Source organism: Oncorhynchus kisutch, linkage group LG27, assembly GCF_002021735.2.
Source record: "Oncorhynchus kisutch isolate 150728-3 linkage group LG27, Okis_V2, whole genome shotgun sequence".
Classification (NCBI taxonomy): domain Eukaryota; kingdom Metazoa; phylum Chordata; class Actinopteri; order Salmoniformes; family Salmonidae; genus Oncorhynchus; species Oncorhynchus kisutch.
In genome coordinates, this window is record NC_034200.2 from 3,849,090 (window position 1) to 3,862,531 (window position 13,442).

The window sequence follows — 13,442 nt, forward strand, 5'->3', positions numbered from 1 at the left end:
AATCCTTCCATAAGACCTCGAAGTAACTGCTCCTGTCTCCCAATGGTGGCTCCTTGGGAGAAGTGTGCATTGCGGTGCTGGTCCAAGTCTGCTGGGTCAGACTCAGTATAAGACCCACATGCAGACATTTCGAATCATAGATGTTTATTGACAAAACTGGGGGCAGGCAAACAACAGGTCAAGAGCAGGTTGAGGTTAGTAATCCAGGGCAGAGTCAGTAAGGTACAGATAGGCAGGCAGGCTCAGGTCAGGGCAGGTAGAATGGTCAAAACCCGGGAAAACTAGAAAACAGGGACTAGAGAGAACAGGAGTAGGGGAAAACCGCTGGTAGGCTTCACGAGACAAGACGAACTGGCAACAGACAAACAGAGAACACAGGTATAAATGCACAGGGAATAATGGAGGAAATGGGCGACAACTGGAGGGGGTGGAGACAAGCACAAGACAGGTGAAACAGATCAGGGTGTGACATATTCAGATACGCAAGATAAAGAGATACAGATCATAATGATGCCTTCTCACATGAATCAAGTTTATCTGAATATTAGGAAATGTGAATTATTTGCGTTGAAAAGATGTGACTTAACCTCAGTATGTAATATCCCTGTAAACGTTGTGATCACATATCTAAAAGTTAGCAAAGTTCAGAAAGAGCGGGCCAATTTAAATGTCTCTCCTATTGTAGAGAAAATTGAAAAGAGATTTAACTTCTGGTTATTAAGATATATTTCTTTATCTGGACATGTACTTTTGTCAAAATCTGAAGGTCTGTCCAGATGAGTTTATACCTCCCTTGCCTTGGACGTTCTTCTAAAATTGTTGATACTAAATTATTTAACTTCATATGGAGGAATAAACCTCATTATTTAAGAAAAGTGGTTATATGTTCTGGACTTTAGCACCTCTAATATAATCTTCAAGATCAAATGGATATAAAACTAATTTAATATTCCAACAGATTGGTGGTCTAGAATTCTTATTCAAATGCAACTTTGATGTGGGCAAGATCCCTATTAAGCTTGCTATCTATCATAAACAAGTACTTCTAACTTGGAACCTGTCACACCCTGATCTGTTTCACCTGTATTTGTGCTTGTCTCCACCCCCCTCCAGGTATTGCCCATCTTCGCATTATCCCCAGTGTATTTATACCTGTGTTCTCTGTTTGTCTGTTGCCAGTTCATTTTGTCTCATGAAATCTACCAGCGGTTTTCCCCTTGCTCCTGTCTGTTCTAGTTCCTGTTTTCTAGTTTTGACCTTTCTGCCTGCCCTGACCCTGAGCCTGCCTACCGTTCTGTACCTTGCCACACCACTCTGGATTATTGACCCCTGCCTGCTCTGACCCTGAGACTGCCTGCCGTTCTGGACCTTTTGAACCCTATCTGGACCTCTGCCTGCCCCTGACCTATTGTTTTGCCTGCCCCTGTATTAGTAATAAACTTCTGTTACTTCTGCATCTAGGTCTTACCTGAAACGTGTTAGAACCTTATATACAAACAATTTTCCCCCACATAGATTTACAATCTGAATCTGAATAATAAAGACATAAATTACAAAAACAAGTCTTTGTTATTACAGAACTGGTTTGACAGCAGCATTATCTGGGTTAAACAATTATTGAATAATGATGGACAACTATATGATTATCCAAAATTCATGAGAACACACGTTACATTCACTCCTGAGGAGTTTCAAATAGTTGTTAGAGCTGTCCCTAAAGGTGCTGTTAGAGCTGTCCCTAAAGGTGCTGTTAGAGCTGTCCCTAAAGGTGCTGTTAGAGCTGTCCCTAAAGGTGCTGTTAGAGCTGTCCCTAAATGTGCTGTTAGAGCTGTCCCTAAAGGTGCTGTTAGAGCTGTCCCTAAAGGTGCTGTTAGAGCTGTCCCTAAAGGTGCTGTTAGAGCTGTCCCTAAATGTGCTGTTAGAGCTGTCCCTAAAGGTGTTGTTAGAGCTGTCCCTAAAGGTGCTGTTAGAGCTGTCCCTAAAGGTGCTGTTAGAGCTGTCCCTAAAGGTGCTGTTAGAGCTGTCCCTAAAGGTGCTGTTAGAGCTGTCCCTAAAGGTGCTGTCCCTAAAGGTGCTGTTAGAGCTGTCCCTAAAGGTGTTGTTAGAGCTGTCCCTAAAGGTGCTGTTAGAGCTGTCCCTAAAGGTGCTGTTAGAGCTGTCCCTAAAGGTGCTGTTAGAGCTGTCCCTAAAGGTGTTGTTAGAGCTGTCCCTAAAGGTGTTGTTAGAGCTGTCCCTATAAGGTGTTGTCCCTAAAGGTGTTGTTGGAGCTGTCTCTAAAGGTGCTGTTAGAGATGTCCCTAAAGGTGCTGTTAGAGCTGTCCCTAAAGGTGCTGTTAGAGCTGTCCCTAAATGTGCTGTTAGAGCTGTCCCTAAAGGTGCTGTCCCTAAAGCTGTTGTTAGAGCTGTCCCTAAAGGTGCTGTTAGAGCTGTCCCTAAAGGTGCTGTTAGAGCTGTCCCTAAAGGTGCTGTTAGAGCTGTCCCTAAAGGTGCTGTCCCTAAAGGTGTTGTTAGAGCTGTCCCTAAAGGTGCTGTTAGAGCTGTCCCTAAAGGTGCTGTCCCTAAAGGTGTTGTTGGAGCTGTCTCTAAAGGTGCTGTTAGAGATGTCCCTAAAGGTGCTGTTAGAGATGTCCCTAAAGGTGCTGTTAGAGCTGTCCCTAAAGGTGCTGTTAGAGCTGTCCCTAAATGTGCTGTTAGAGCTGTCCCTAAAGGTGCTGTCCCTAAAGGTGTTGTTAGAGCTGTTCCTAAAGGTGCTGTTAGAGCTGTCCCTAAAGGTGCTGTTAGAGCTGTCCCTAAAGGTGCTGTCCCTAAAGGTGTTGTTAGAGCTGTCCCTAAAGGTGCTGTTAGAGCTGTCCCTAAAGGTGCTGTCCCTAAAGGTGCTGTTAGAGCTGTCCCTAAAGGTGCTGTTAGAGCTGTCCCTAAAGGTGCTGTTAGAGCTGTCCCTAAAGGTGCTGTCCCTAAATGTGTTGTTAGAGCTGTCCCTAAAGGTGTTGTTAGAGCTGTCCCTAAAGGTGCTGTTAGAGCTGTCCCTAAAGGTGCTGTTAGAGCTGTCCCTAAAGGTGCTGTCCCTAAAGGTGCTGTTAGAGCTGTCCCTAAAGGTGCTGTTAGAGCTGTCCCTAAAGGTGCTGTTAGAGCTGTCCCTAAAGGTGCTGTTAGAGCTGTCCCTAAAGGTGCTGTTACAGCTGTCCCTAAAGGTGCTGTTAGAGCTGTCCCTAAAGGTGCTGTTAGAGCTGTCCCTAAAGGTGTTGTTAGAGCTGTCCCTAAAGGTGCTGTTAGAGCTGTCCCTAAATGTGCTGTTAGAGCTGTCCCTAAAGGTGCTGTTAGAGCTGTCCCTAAAGGTGTTGTTAGAGCTGTCCCTAAAGGTGCTGTTAGAGCTGTCCCTAAAGGTGCTGTTAGAGCTGTCCCTAAAGGTGCTGTTAGAGCTGTCCCTAAAGGTGCTGTTAGAGCTGTCCCTAAAGGTGCTGTCCCTAAAGGTGCTGTTAGAGCTGTCCCTAAAGGTGTTGTTAGAGCTGTCCCTAAAGGTGTTGTTAGAGCTGTCCCTAAAGGTGCTGTTAGAGCTGTCCCTAAAGGTGCTGTTAGAGCTGTCCCTAAAGGTGCTGTTAGAGCTGTCCCTAAAGGTGTTGTTAGAGCTGTCCCTAAAGGTGTTGTTAGAGCTGTCCCTATAAGGTGTTGTCCCTAAAGGTGTTGTTGGAGCTGTCTCTAAAGGTGCTGTTAGAGATGTCCCTAAAGGTGCTGTTAGAGATGTCCCTAAAGGTGCTGTTAGAGCTGTCCCTAAAGGTGCTGTTAGAGCTGTCCCTAAATGTGCTGTTAGAGCTGTCCCTAAAGGTGCTGTCCCTAAAGGTGTTGTTAGAGCTGTTCCTAAAGGTGCTGTTAGAGCTGTCCCTAAAGGTGCTGTTAGAGCTGTCCCTAAAGGTGTTGTCCCTAAAGGTGTTGTTAGAGCTGTCCCTAAAGGTGCTGTTAGAGCTGTCCCTAAAGGTGTTGTCCCTAAAGGTGCTGTTAGAGCTGTCCCTAAAGGTGCTGTTAGAGCTGTCCCTAAAGGTGCTGTTAGAGCTGTCCCTAAAGGTGCTGTCCCTAAATGTGTTGTTAGAGCTGTCCCTAAAGGTGTTGTTAGAGCTGTCCCTAAAGGTGCTGTTAGAGCTGTCCCTAAAGGTGCTGTTAGAGCTGTCCCTAAAGGTGCTGTCCCTAAAGGTGCTGTTAGAGCTGTCCCTAAAGGTGCTGTTAGAGCTGTCCCTAAAGGTGCTGTTAGAGCTGTCCCTAAAGGTGCTGTTACAGCTGTCCCTAAAGGTGCTGTTACAGCTGTCCCTAAAGGTGCTGTTAGAGCTGTCCCTAAAGGTGCTGTTAGAGCTGTCCCTAAAGGTGCTGTTAGAGCTGTCCCTAAAGGTGCTGTTAGAGCTGTCCCTAAAGGTGCTGTTAGAGCGGTCCCTAAAGGTGCTGTTAGAGCTGTCCCTAAAGGTGTTGTTAGAGCTGTCCCTAAAGGTGCTGTTAGAGCTGTCCCTAAAGGTGCCGTTAGAGCTGTCCCTAAAGGTGCTGTTAGAGCTGTCCCTAAAGGTGCTGTTAGAGCTGTCTCTAAAGGTGCTGTTAGAGCTGTCCCTAAAGGTGCTGTCCCTAAAGGTGATGTTAGAGCTGTCCCTAAAGGTGCTGTCCCTAAAGGTGCTGTTAGAGCTGTCCCTAAAGGTGCTGTTAGAGCTGTCCCTAAAGGTGCTGTTAGAGCTGTCCCTAAAGGTGCTGTTAGAGCTGTCCCTAAAGGTGCTGTTAGAGCTGTCCCTAAAGGTGCTGTTAGAGCTGTCCCTAAAGGTGCTGTTAGAGCTGTCCCTAAAGGTGCTGTTAGAGCGGTCCCTAAAGGTGCTGTTAGAGCTGTCCCTAAAGGTGTTGTTAGAGCTGTCCCTAAAGGTGCTGTTAGAGCTGTCCCTAAAGGTGCCGTTAGAGCTGTCCCTAAAGGTGCTGTTAGAGCTGTCCCTAAAGGTGCTGTTAGAGCTGTCTCTAAAGGTGCTGTTAGAGCTGTCCCTAAAGGTGCTGTCCCTAAAGGTGATGTTAGAGCTGTCCCTAAAGGTGCTGTCCCTAAAGGTGCTGTTAGAGCTGTCCCTAAAGGTGCTGTTAGAGCTGTCCCTAAAGGTGCTGTTAGAGCTGTCCCTAAAGGTGCTGTTAGAGCTGTCCCTAAAGGTGCTGTTAGAGCTGTCCCTAAAGGTGCTGTTAGAGCTGTCCCTAAAGGTGCTGTTAGAGCTGTCCCTAAAGGTGTTATTCTTCTTTTAGGAGAATATAACAATACTCCAAGTGCAACTGTTGAGGATTTTGTAGCCTCAATACAACTAGAAGGAATGTACATTTTAAACTATAAATGTAATAACATGTATATAAGGAAACTATGTCAATGTGTTACTATTTCCTCTGCTAAAATGTACTGGAATTCAGCCCTAGGACAAGTGAACTGGAACAATATTGTATCTAATAAGGTGAAAGAAGTATCATACAAACTCATTCATAGAATCTACCCTGTAAAGACTTAATTATATACAGATTTAAAATAGCTATTGATAACAAATGTGTATTTTGTGGTTGTGACCCAGAAACTCTTGATCATTTATTTTGAGACTGTTCTTATGTCAGAAGATTTTATTTGAAATGACTATTCATGTTAATCTGAGAGACTGATAATAGGTTTTATTTTGAACCAAATGATATGGACCCTGATTTAACTTTCATGTGTTTATTTTTCATGGCAGATTCTTTCTCCATAAAATGGAGTGGGTGGAGAACAAACCCCTCTTCACATTATTTAAGATAGAATTGAAATATTTGTTTCAAATGATCCGTAAGTGTAAAAACAAAAAAGGAACGTACCATGAAACATTGAAAATGTATCTAGATATGTAATAGATATGTTAGGTTTATGTACTCTTGTTTGTATATTTCTGTTTTTGTATTTGTATTGTTCATAATAATAAATTATTATTATAATACATAATTTAAAATATCTATATATATATTTTTAATAATAATTGTTCTTGCCATCCGGGATCCTTGGGACTTCCATACCACATTGAAGTTGACATTTGAAAATAGTTAAGGTAAGGGTTGTGGTTATGGTTAAAGCCAGACACAGTATGTCTCATTTACGTCATTTATATTTATGCAATGTCAAACTGCCGGGCGACAAAACAAACCCAGGCAAGACATAAATGTAAACAAACCCAGGCAAGACATAAATGTAAACGAACCCAGGCAATGCGTTATAATGTGATCAGAGTCCTCAAGCGGCAGCTAGGCCCTTTGATCAGTCAGTATCAGAAGCTGGTGATCTCCTTTGCTTGTAGGCTACAAGCATGTAGGCTACTCTAACGTATTGTAAAATGATGATTTACTAGTTGAGTGAGCTATGAACAGTAGTAAAATGTCATTCTCATTTGCATAGACAAATACAACTATAAAGGCAGCCTACTGCTGTCCAACGACAGTGCCGTTATCTGCTTGATCTCTTGCAGTGCAGACACTTGCCTGGAAAAGTCGGCCCAGTGCACTACTTTTGTGAAACAAATACTAAAACACAGTTTATTTTATTTAAAATGCTGATTTCTCAGGGGCATCCCTACTTCCCGTGGCTATAGGCTTATCACCCACCGGTAGGCTATGCACATTTGCAAGCAATGCTTTGCTTCACTTACCAGAAGACAGAGCTGGCTTTCGTGATTATTATCCATAGTGTCCAGCATGCACTGGTCTTGTAGAGGAGTCTAAATTATGGTGCAACAAAGCAAGAAAATATTCTTAATCCCTTGATGAGTGAAAATCACCCACAATTCCATTTTTCATGAAGAAACTCTAAACTAGCAATAACAAAGCAACTTTTTGACAACACACCCGCCAGTGTTTCAAAGATCTGAGCTCCTGCGCATCATCAGCTGTCACAGACAGATGGACTGACAGCCAGGCTCAAATATTATTCACCGTTATGACATGTATTTGCCAGCTAAATTACGCTGTTATTCTGTATCACTCAACTTTAATTTAGAAGTCTCGTTTGTAAGGAGATGGATATAGCTAGATATATGTATTGTTGATGTGTTGCTGTCAGGTGCAGACACGAAACAGAAAACAACTACCCACGAGACCCAAACGAAAAATAACAACTTATATATGGTCCCCGATCAGAGACAACGATAGACAGCTGCATAGAAATATAGAAACTAGAATGCCCACCCTAGTCACACCCTGGCCTAACCAAAATAGAGAATAAAAACCCCTCTATGGCCAGGGCGTGACACCAGGGCGTGACAGCTGTAGTCGTGGATGGATCATGGGAACAGATAGAACTTGTGGGGGAGAAATGATCAATTGGACTATGCCTCATAATTACCTGGATAAATCTGACTTGTAAATGTGTAAATAAAGCTGACAATTCGTAAAATCTTCATTTTTATCACTTTGAAATGACCCAAATGGCAAATTAATCTTTCAGCTATACATTTAGATAGATAGATTTTTTTTTATTTTATCCCAGCCCCCGTCCCCGCAGGAGGCCTTTGGACTTTTGGTAGGCTGTCATTGTAAATAAAAATGTGTTCTTAACTGACTTGCCTAGTTAAATATAGGATAAATAAAAAAATAATATAAAGGCAACAATGCTATGGTATTAATATCAGAAAAAGTTAGGTACCGCATAAAAAATATACGATTTTAGAGATAGACTTAGTCAAATATAGAACTGAAGAGGTGATAAGCAATGTATTGTTCTCCTTTACTCTGTGTCTGTTTGGTTCAGTCCCTCTTGGCTTTGGCTAATAAGGACAGGATATCCCTCATTTAAAAGTTAGCAGCTTTAACACCCAGTGGGGCTGTGACTTTTGTCTTTAATTAGTTCACCCCTTCATCTTTATTGAGGTTTACAGCCATTGATATCACCCCCCCTTCCCGCATCACAATGGGATGGTGGCCAGTGTGTGTGTGTGTGTGTATGACACACTGAAAGCAGCAGCTGTGTGGTGGTCTTTTTTGGGGAGTGGCTGGATGCAGCAGTGTTGTGACCGTGAGACCTCCTGATAGGATTCAACTCTGACCCCATGTGTCTGCCACCCTACCCCTAACCTCCCACACCCTCATCCTTTACCCTCCGCCCCCCCCGAATCTCTCCCCCACTGTGTGACTCCACCACTCTCCCATAGATGTGTTAATGGTGTACTGTTGTAATAAAGGGGAGCCTCTTCATTTCTTTGCCTATCCGTCTTGTTCCATTTTATAATGTATGTATGTAGTATGCTAAAAATGATCTATTTCTGTAAAGGAATATTGACCACAGAGCCACTCTAGTTAAATGTGTGTGTTTGTGTGTGTAGGCTTCTCACCGTGTCCCACTCTGAGGAGTCCTCATCCAGGAGCACAGGTCACATGACAGGTAACCCCTTTTATTTTGACTTCCTGATTCTCCCAAAGCTTTGACCCAGGAAAAACGTTAAGTACTCCAACCAGCCAAGCCATAGACTATTCTCTGCTTCCGCACGGCAGGCAATACCGGTGCATCAAATCTGACACCAACAAGCTCTTGAACAGCTTCTATCCCCAAGCAATAAGACTGATAAATAGCTACACTGACTATCTGCGTTATCCTTGTATCTTTATTGACCTCTTTATGCACACTCACAGGGCCCTACACACTCAAACACGCACACTCACTTCATCATCTGTTCACTCACACAATAAGCATCATACATAATACGCACGTACATTTATACTGCCTCTACACACATACTGCTACTCTGTTCACTTTACACCTTACATCCTTGCCTAGTCACCTAGTCACCTTACCCCTATACATATCTACCTCCATCACTACAGTATCCCTGTACATTGTAAATATGGTAGTGACCCTGTATATAGTCACCTTACCCCTATACATATCTACCTCCATCACTACAGTATCCCTGTCTCCTTACCCCTATACATATCTACCTCCATCACTCCAGTATCCCTGTACATTGTAAATATGGTAGTGACCCTGTATATAGTCACCTTAACCCCTATACATATCTACCTCCATCACTCCAGTATCCCTGTCTCCTTCCCCCTATACATATCTACCTCCATCACTCCAGTATCCCTGTCTCCTTACCCCTATACATATCGACCTCGATCACTCCAGTATCCCTGTACATTGTAAATATGGTAGTGACCCTGTATATAGTCACCTTACCCCTATACATATCTACCTCCATCACTCCAGTATCCCTGTACATTGTAAATATGGTACTGACCCTGTATATAGTCACCTTACCCCTATACATATCTACCTCCATCACTCCAGTATCCCTGTACATTGTAAATATGGTACTGACCCTGTATATAGTCACCTTACCCCTATACATATCTACCTCCATCACTACAGTATCCCTGTACATTGTAAATATGGTAGTGACCCTGTATATAGTCACCTTACCCCTATACATATCTACCTCCATCACTCCAGTATCCCTGTACATTGTAAATATGGTACTGACCCTGTATATAGTCACCTTACCCCTATACATATCTACCTCCATCACTACAGTATCCCTGTCTCCTTACCCCTATACATATCTACCTCCATCACTCCAGTATCCCTGTACATTGTAAATATGGTAGTGACCCTGTATATAGTCACCTTACCCCTATACATATCGACCTCCATCACTCCAGTATCCCTGTACATTGTAAATATGGTACTGGAACTGACCCTGTATATAGTCACCTTACCCCTATACATATCGACCTCCATCACTCCAGTATCCCTGTACATTGTAAATATGGTACTGGAACTGACCCTGTATATAGTCACCTTACCCCTATACATATCGACCTCCATCACTCCAGTATCCCTGTACATTGTAAATATGGTACTGGAACTGACCCTGTATATAGTCACCTTACCCCTATACATATCGACCTCCATCACTCCAGTATCCCTGTACATTGTAAATATGGTACTGGAACTGACCCTGTATATAGTCACCTTACCCCTATACATATCGACCTCCATCACTCCAGTATCCCTGTACATTGTAAATATGGTACTGGAACTGACCCTGTATATAGTCACCTTACCCCTATACATATCGACCTCCATCACTCCAGTATCCCTGTACATTGTAAATATGGTACTGGAACTGACCCTGTATATAGTCACCTTAACCCTATACATATCGACCTCCATCACTCCAGTATCCCTGTACATTGTAAATATGGTACTGGAACTGACCCTGTATATAGTCACCTTACCCCTATACATATCGACCTCCATCACTCCAGTATCCCTGTACATTGTAAATATGGTACTGGAACTGACCCTGTATATAGTCACCTTACCCCTATACATATCGACCTCCATCACTCCAGTATCCCTGTACATTGTAAATATGGTACTGGAACTGACCCTGTATATAGTCACCTTACCCCTATACATATCGACCTCCATCACTCCAGTATCCCTGTACATTGTAAATATGGTACTGGAACTGACCCTGTATATAGTCACCTTACCCCTATACATATCGACCTCCATCACTCCAGTATCCCTGTACATTGTAAATATGGTACTGGAACTGACCCTGTATATAGTCACCTTACCCCTATACATATCGACCTCCATCACTCCAGTATCCCTGTACATTGTAAATATGGTACTGGAACTGACCCTGTATATAGTCACCTTACCCCTATACATATCGACCTCCATCACTCCAGTATCCCTGTACATTGTAAATATGGTACTGGAACTGACCCTGTATATAGCTTTCTTACTTACTTACACTTATTGTGTTCATATTTCTTCTTATTTCTCATGTGTGTTTTCTGGTATTACATATTTATTGATTATTACATTGTTGGATCTTGAGTTTGCTAGAAAGACATTTCACTGTACGTGTGCATGGGACATTAAAACGTGAAACTTGAACCAGTTGCAGTCATTATAAAGTAGGAAGAATGTGACTGAAGTGCAATAACAATTGTACCTGTCTATGCAATAACTGTAATCATGTGCTAAAGATGTTTCAAATGGTTCTGATGTTCTCTCGATGCAGATGTACGTAGTGATGAAACAGACAACTCTCCTCCTCTCCAACCTCACACTCTGAGAGAGTTTGAACAGGTGAGCTCTCCTCTTTCTCTTTTGGGCCATAATTCAATGCTCAAAACCTTTGTATCCTCACTGTGTTAACTTGTTGTCTCCATCTTGTGGGCCCAAAATGTACTGTAATGAAGCAGACTGAAATCTGTGAGGAGCAGATCAAGTAGGCCAGCTGCTGTTGCAAGAGCCTGGATGTTAAAGTCAATTATTCAGTCTACGAAAACAACACAACAAAAATCTGGAGAGAATAAAAACGATAACTAAGAAGACCCTGCGTTCTTCCGAACCACGTGACCTCACCAGGAAAAACCTTTTCCTGGGCAGGTCGGCCATTCCGATCGTGTACATGTAATGTTGGAAAGTCTTTCTTGCTGTTCAGATTCCTGGCTAAAGCACTTTGTTCTGGGGAAACTGTCTGAGGGATGGAACATACCCAACACAGCTTCTTCCCCACAGCATGCCTCGGGCTAAAGCACTGGGGAAACTGTCTGAGGGATGGAACATACCCAACACAGCTTCTTCCCCACAGCATGCCTCGGGCTAAAGCACTGGGGAAACTGTCTGAGGGATGGAACATACCCAACACAGCTTCTTCCCCACAGCATGCCTCGGGCTAAAGCACTGGGGAAACTGTCTGAGGGATGGAACATACCCAACACAGCTTCTTCCCCACAGCATGCCTCGGGCTAAAGCACTGGGGAAACTGTCTGAGGGATGGAACATACCCAACACAGCTTCTTCCCCACAGCATGCCTCGGGCTAAAGCACTGGGGAAACTGTCTGAGGGATGGAACATACCCAACACAGCTTCTTCCCCACAGCATGCCTCGGGCTAAAGCACTGGGGAAACTGTCTGAGGGATGGAACATACCCAACACAGCTTCTTCCCCACAGCATGCCTCGGGCTAAAGCACTGGGGAAACTGTCTGAGGGATGGAACATACCCAACACAGCTTCTTCCCCACAGCATGCCTCGGGCTAAAGCACTGGGGAAACTGTCTGAGGGATGGAACATACCCAACACAGCTTCTTCCCCACAGCATGCCTCGGGCTAAAGCACTGGGGAAACTGTCTGAGGGATGGAACATACCCAACACAGCTTCTTCCCCACAGCATGCCTCGGGCTAAAGCACTGGGGAAACTGTCTGAGGGATGGAACATACCCAACACAGCTTCTTCCCCACAGCATGCCTCGGGCTAAAGCACTGGGGAAACTGTCTGAGGGATGGAACATACCCAACACAGCTTCTTCCCCACAGCATGCCTCGGGCTAAAGCACTTTGTTCTGGGGAAACTGTCTGAGGGATGGAACATACCCAACACAGCTTCTTCCCCACAGCATGCCTCGGGCTAAAGCACTTTGTTCTGGGGAAACTGTCTGAGGGATGGAACATACCCAACACAGCTTCTTCCCCACAGCATGCCTCGGGCTAAAGCACTGGGGAAACTGTCTGAGGGATGGAACATACCCAACACAGCTTCTTCCCCACAGCATGCCTCGGGCTAAAGCACTGGGGAAACTGTCTGAGGGATGGAACATACCCAACACAGCTTCTTCCCCACAGCATGCCTCGGGCTAAAGCACTTTGTTCTGGGGAAACTGTCTGAGGGATGGAACATACCCAACACAGCTTCTTCCCCACAGCATGCCTCGGGCTAAAGCACTTTGTTCTGGGGAAACTGTCTGAGGGATGGAACATACCCAACACAGCTTCTTCCCCACAGCATGCCTCGGGCTAAAGCACTGGGGAAACTGTCTGAGGGATGGAACATACCCAACACAGCTTCTTCCCCACAGCATGCCTCGGGCTAAAGCACTGGGGAAACTGTCTGAGGGATGGAACATACCCAACACAGCTTCTTCCCCACAGCATGCCTCGGGCTAAAGCACTGGGGAAACTGTCTGAGGGATGGAACATACCCAAAACAGCTTCTTCCCCACAGCATGCCTCGGGCTAAAGCTTGTCCCAGTTATAGAGCTTATAATCTGGCTCAAAGTCACAAAGAAGACTATTTCTGGACCCTGAATTCATGCCAAACACATTTTTCAAAAAAACCTTTTGATTTGATGCCACACTATGTGATATGAAAACCGGTTTGTCTGCTAGTCACACCGTTCTTTCTTTCTCACTATTCTCCATCTGATCTACTTTATCTCTCATTCCACCCCCCCACATTCTGTCCCTCACTCTATTCCACACGTCACTCTTCCTCTTCCTCTACCTCCCGACCTCTCCCCCTCCCCAACTCTTTTCTCTCGTCAATCTCAAATCACTTTATAAACAGTCCATGGTTCAAACACATCCAAATCAAAATATCTTACTAGTGGGAGTCATGCACAAACCATTAAGTT

At 44.2% G+C, this 13,442-nt stretch overlaps 1 protein-coding gene across 1 annotated transcript in view; it reads left to right on the plus strand.

The window, feature by feature from the left end:
* The window catches only part of LOC109871464 (myomegalin), a 126,891-nt gene that overhangs the window by 17,640 nt on the left and 95,809 nt on the right, over window positions 1–13,442 (plus strand). The window contains exons 2-3 of the mRNA XM_031807362.1: window positions 8,325–8,383; window positions 11,043–11,110. Coding sequence (XP_031663222.1) covers window positions 8,325–8,383; window positions 11,043–11,110 — 127 coding nt within the window. The remainder of the gene's footprint in view (window positions 1–8,324; window positions 8,384–11,042; window positions 11,111–13,442) is intronic.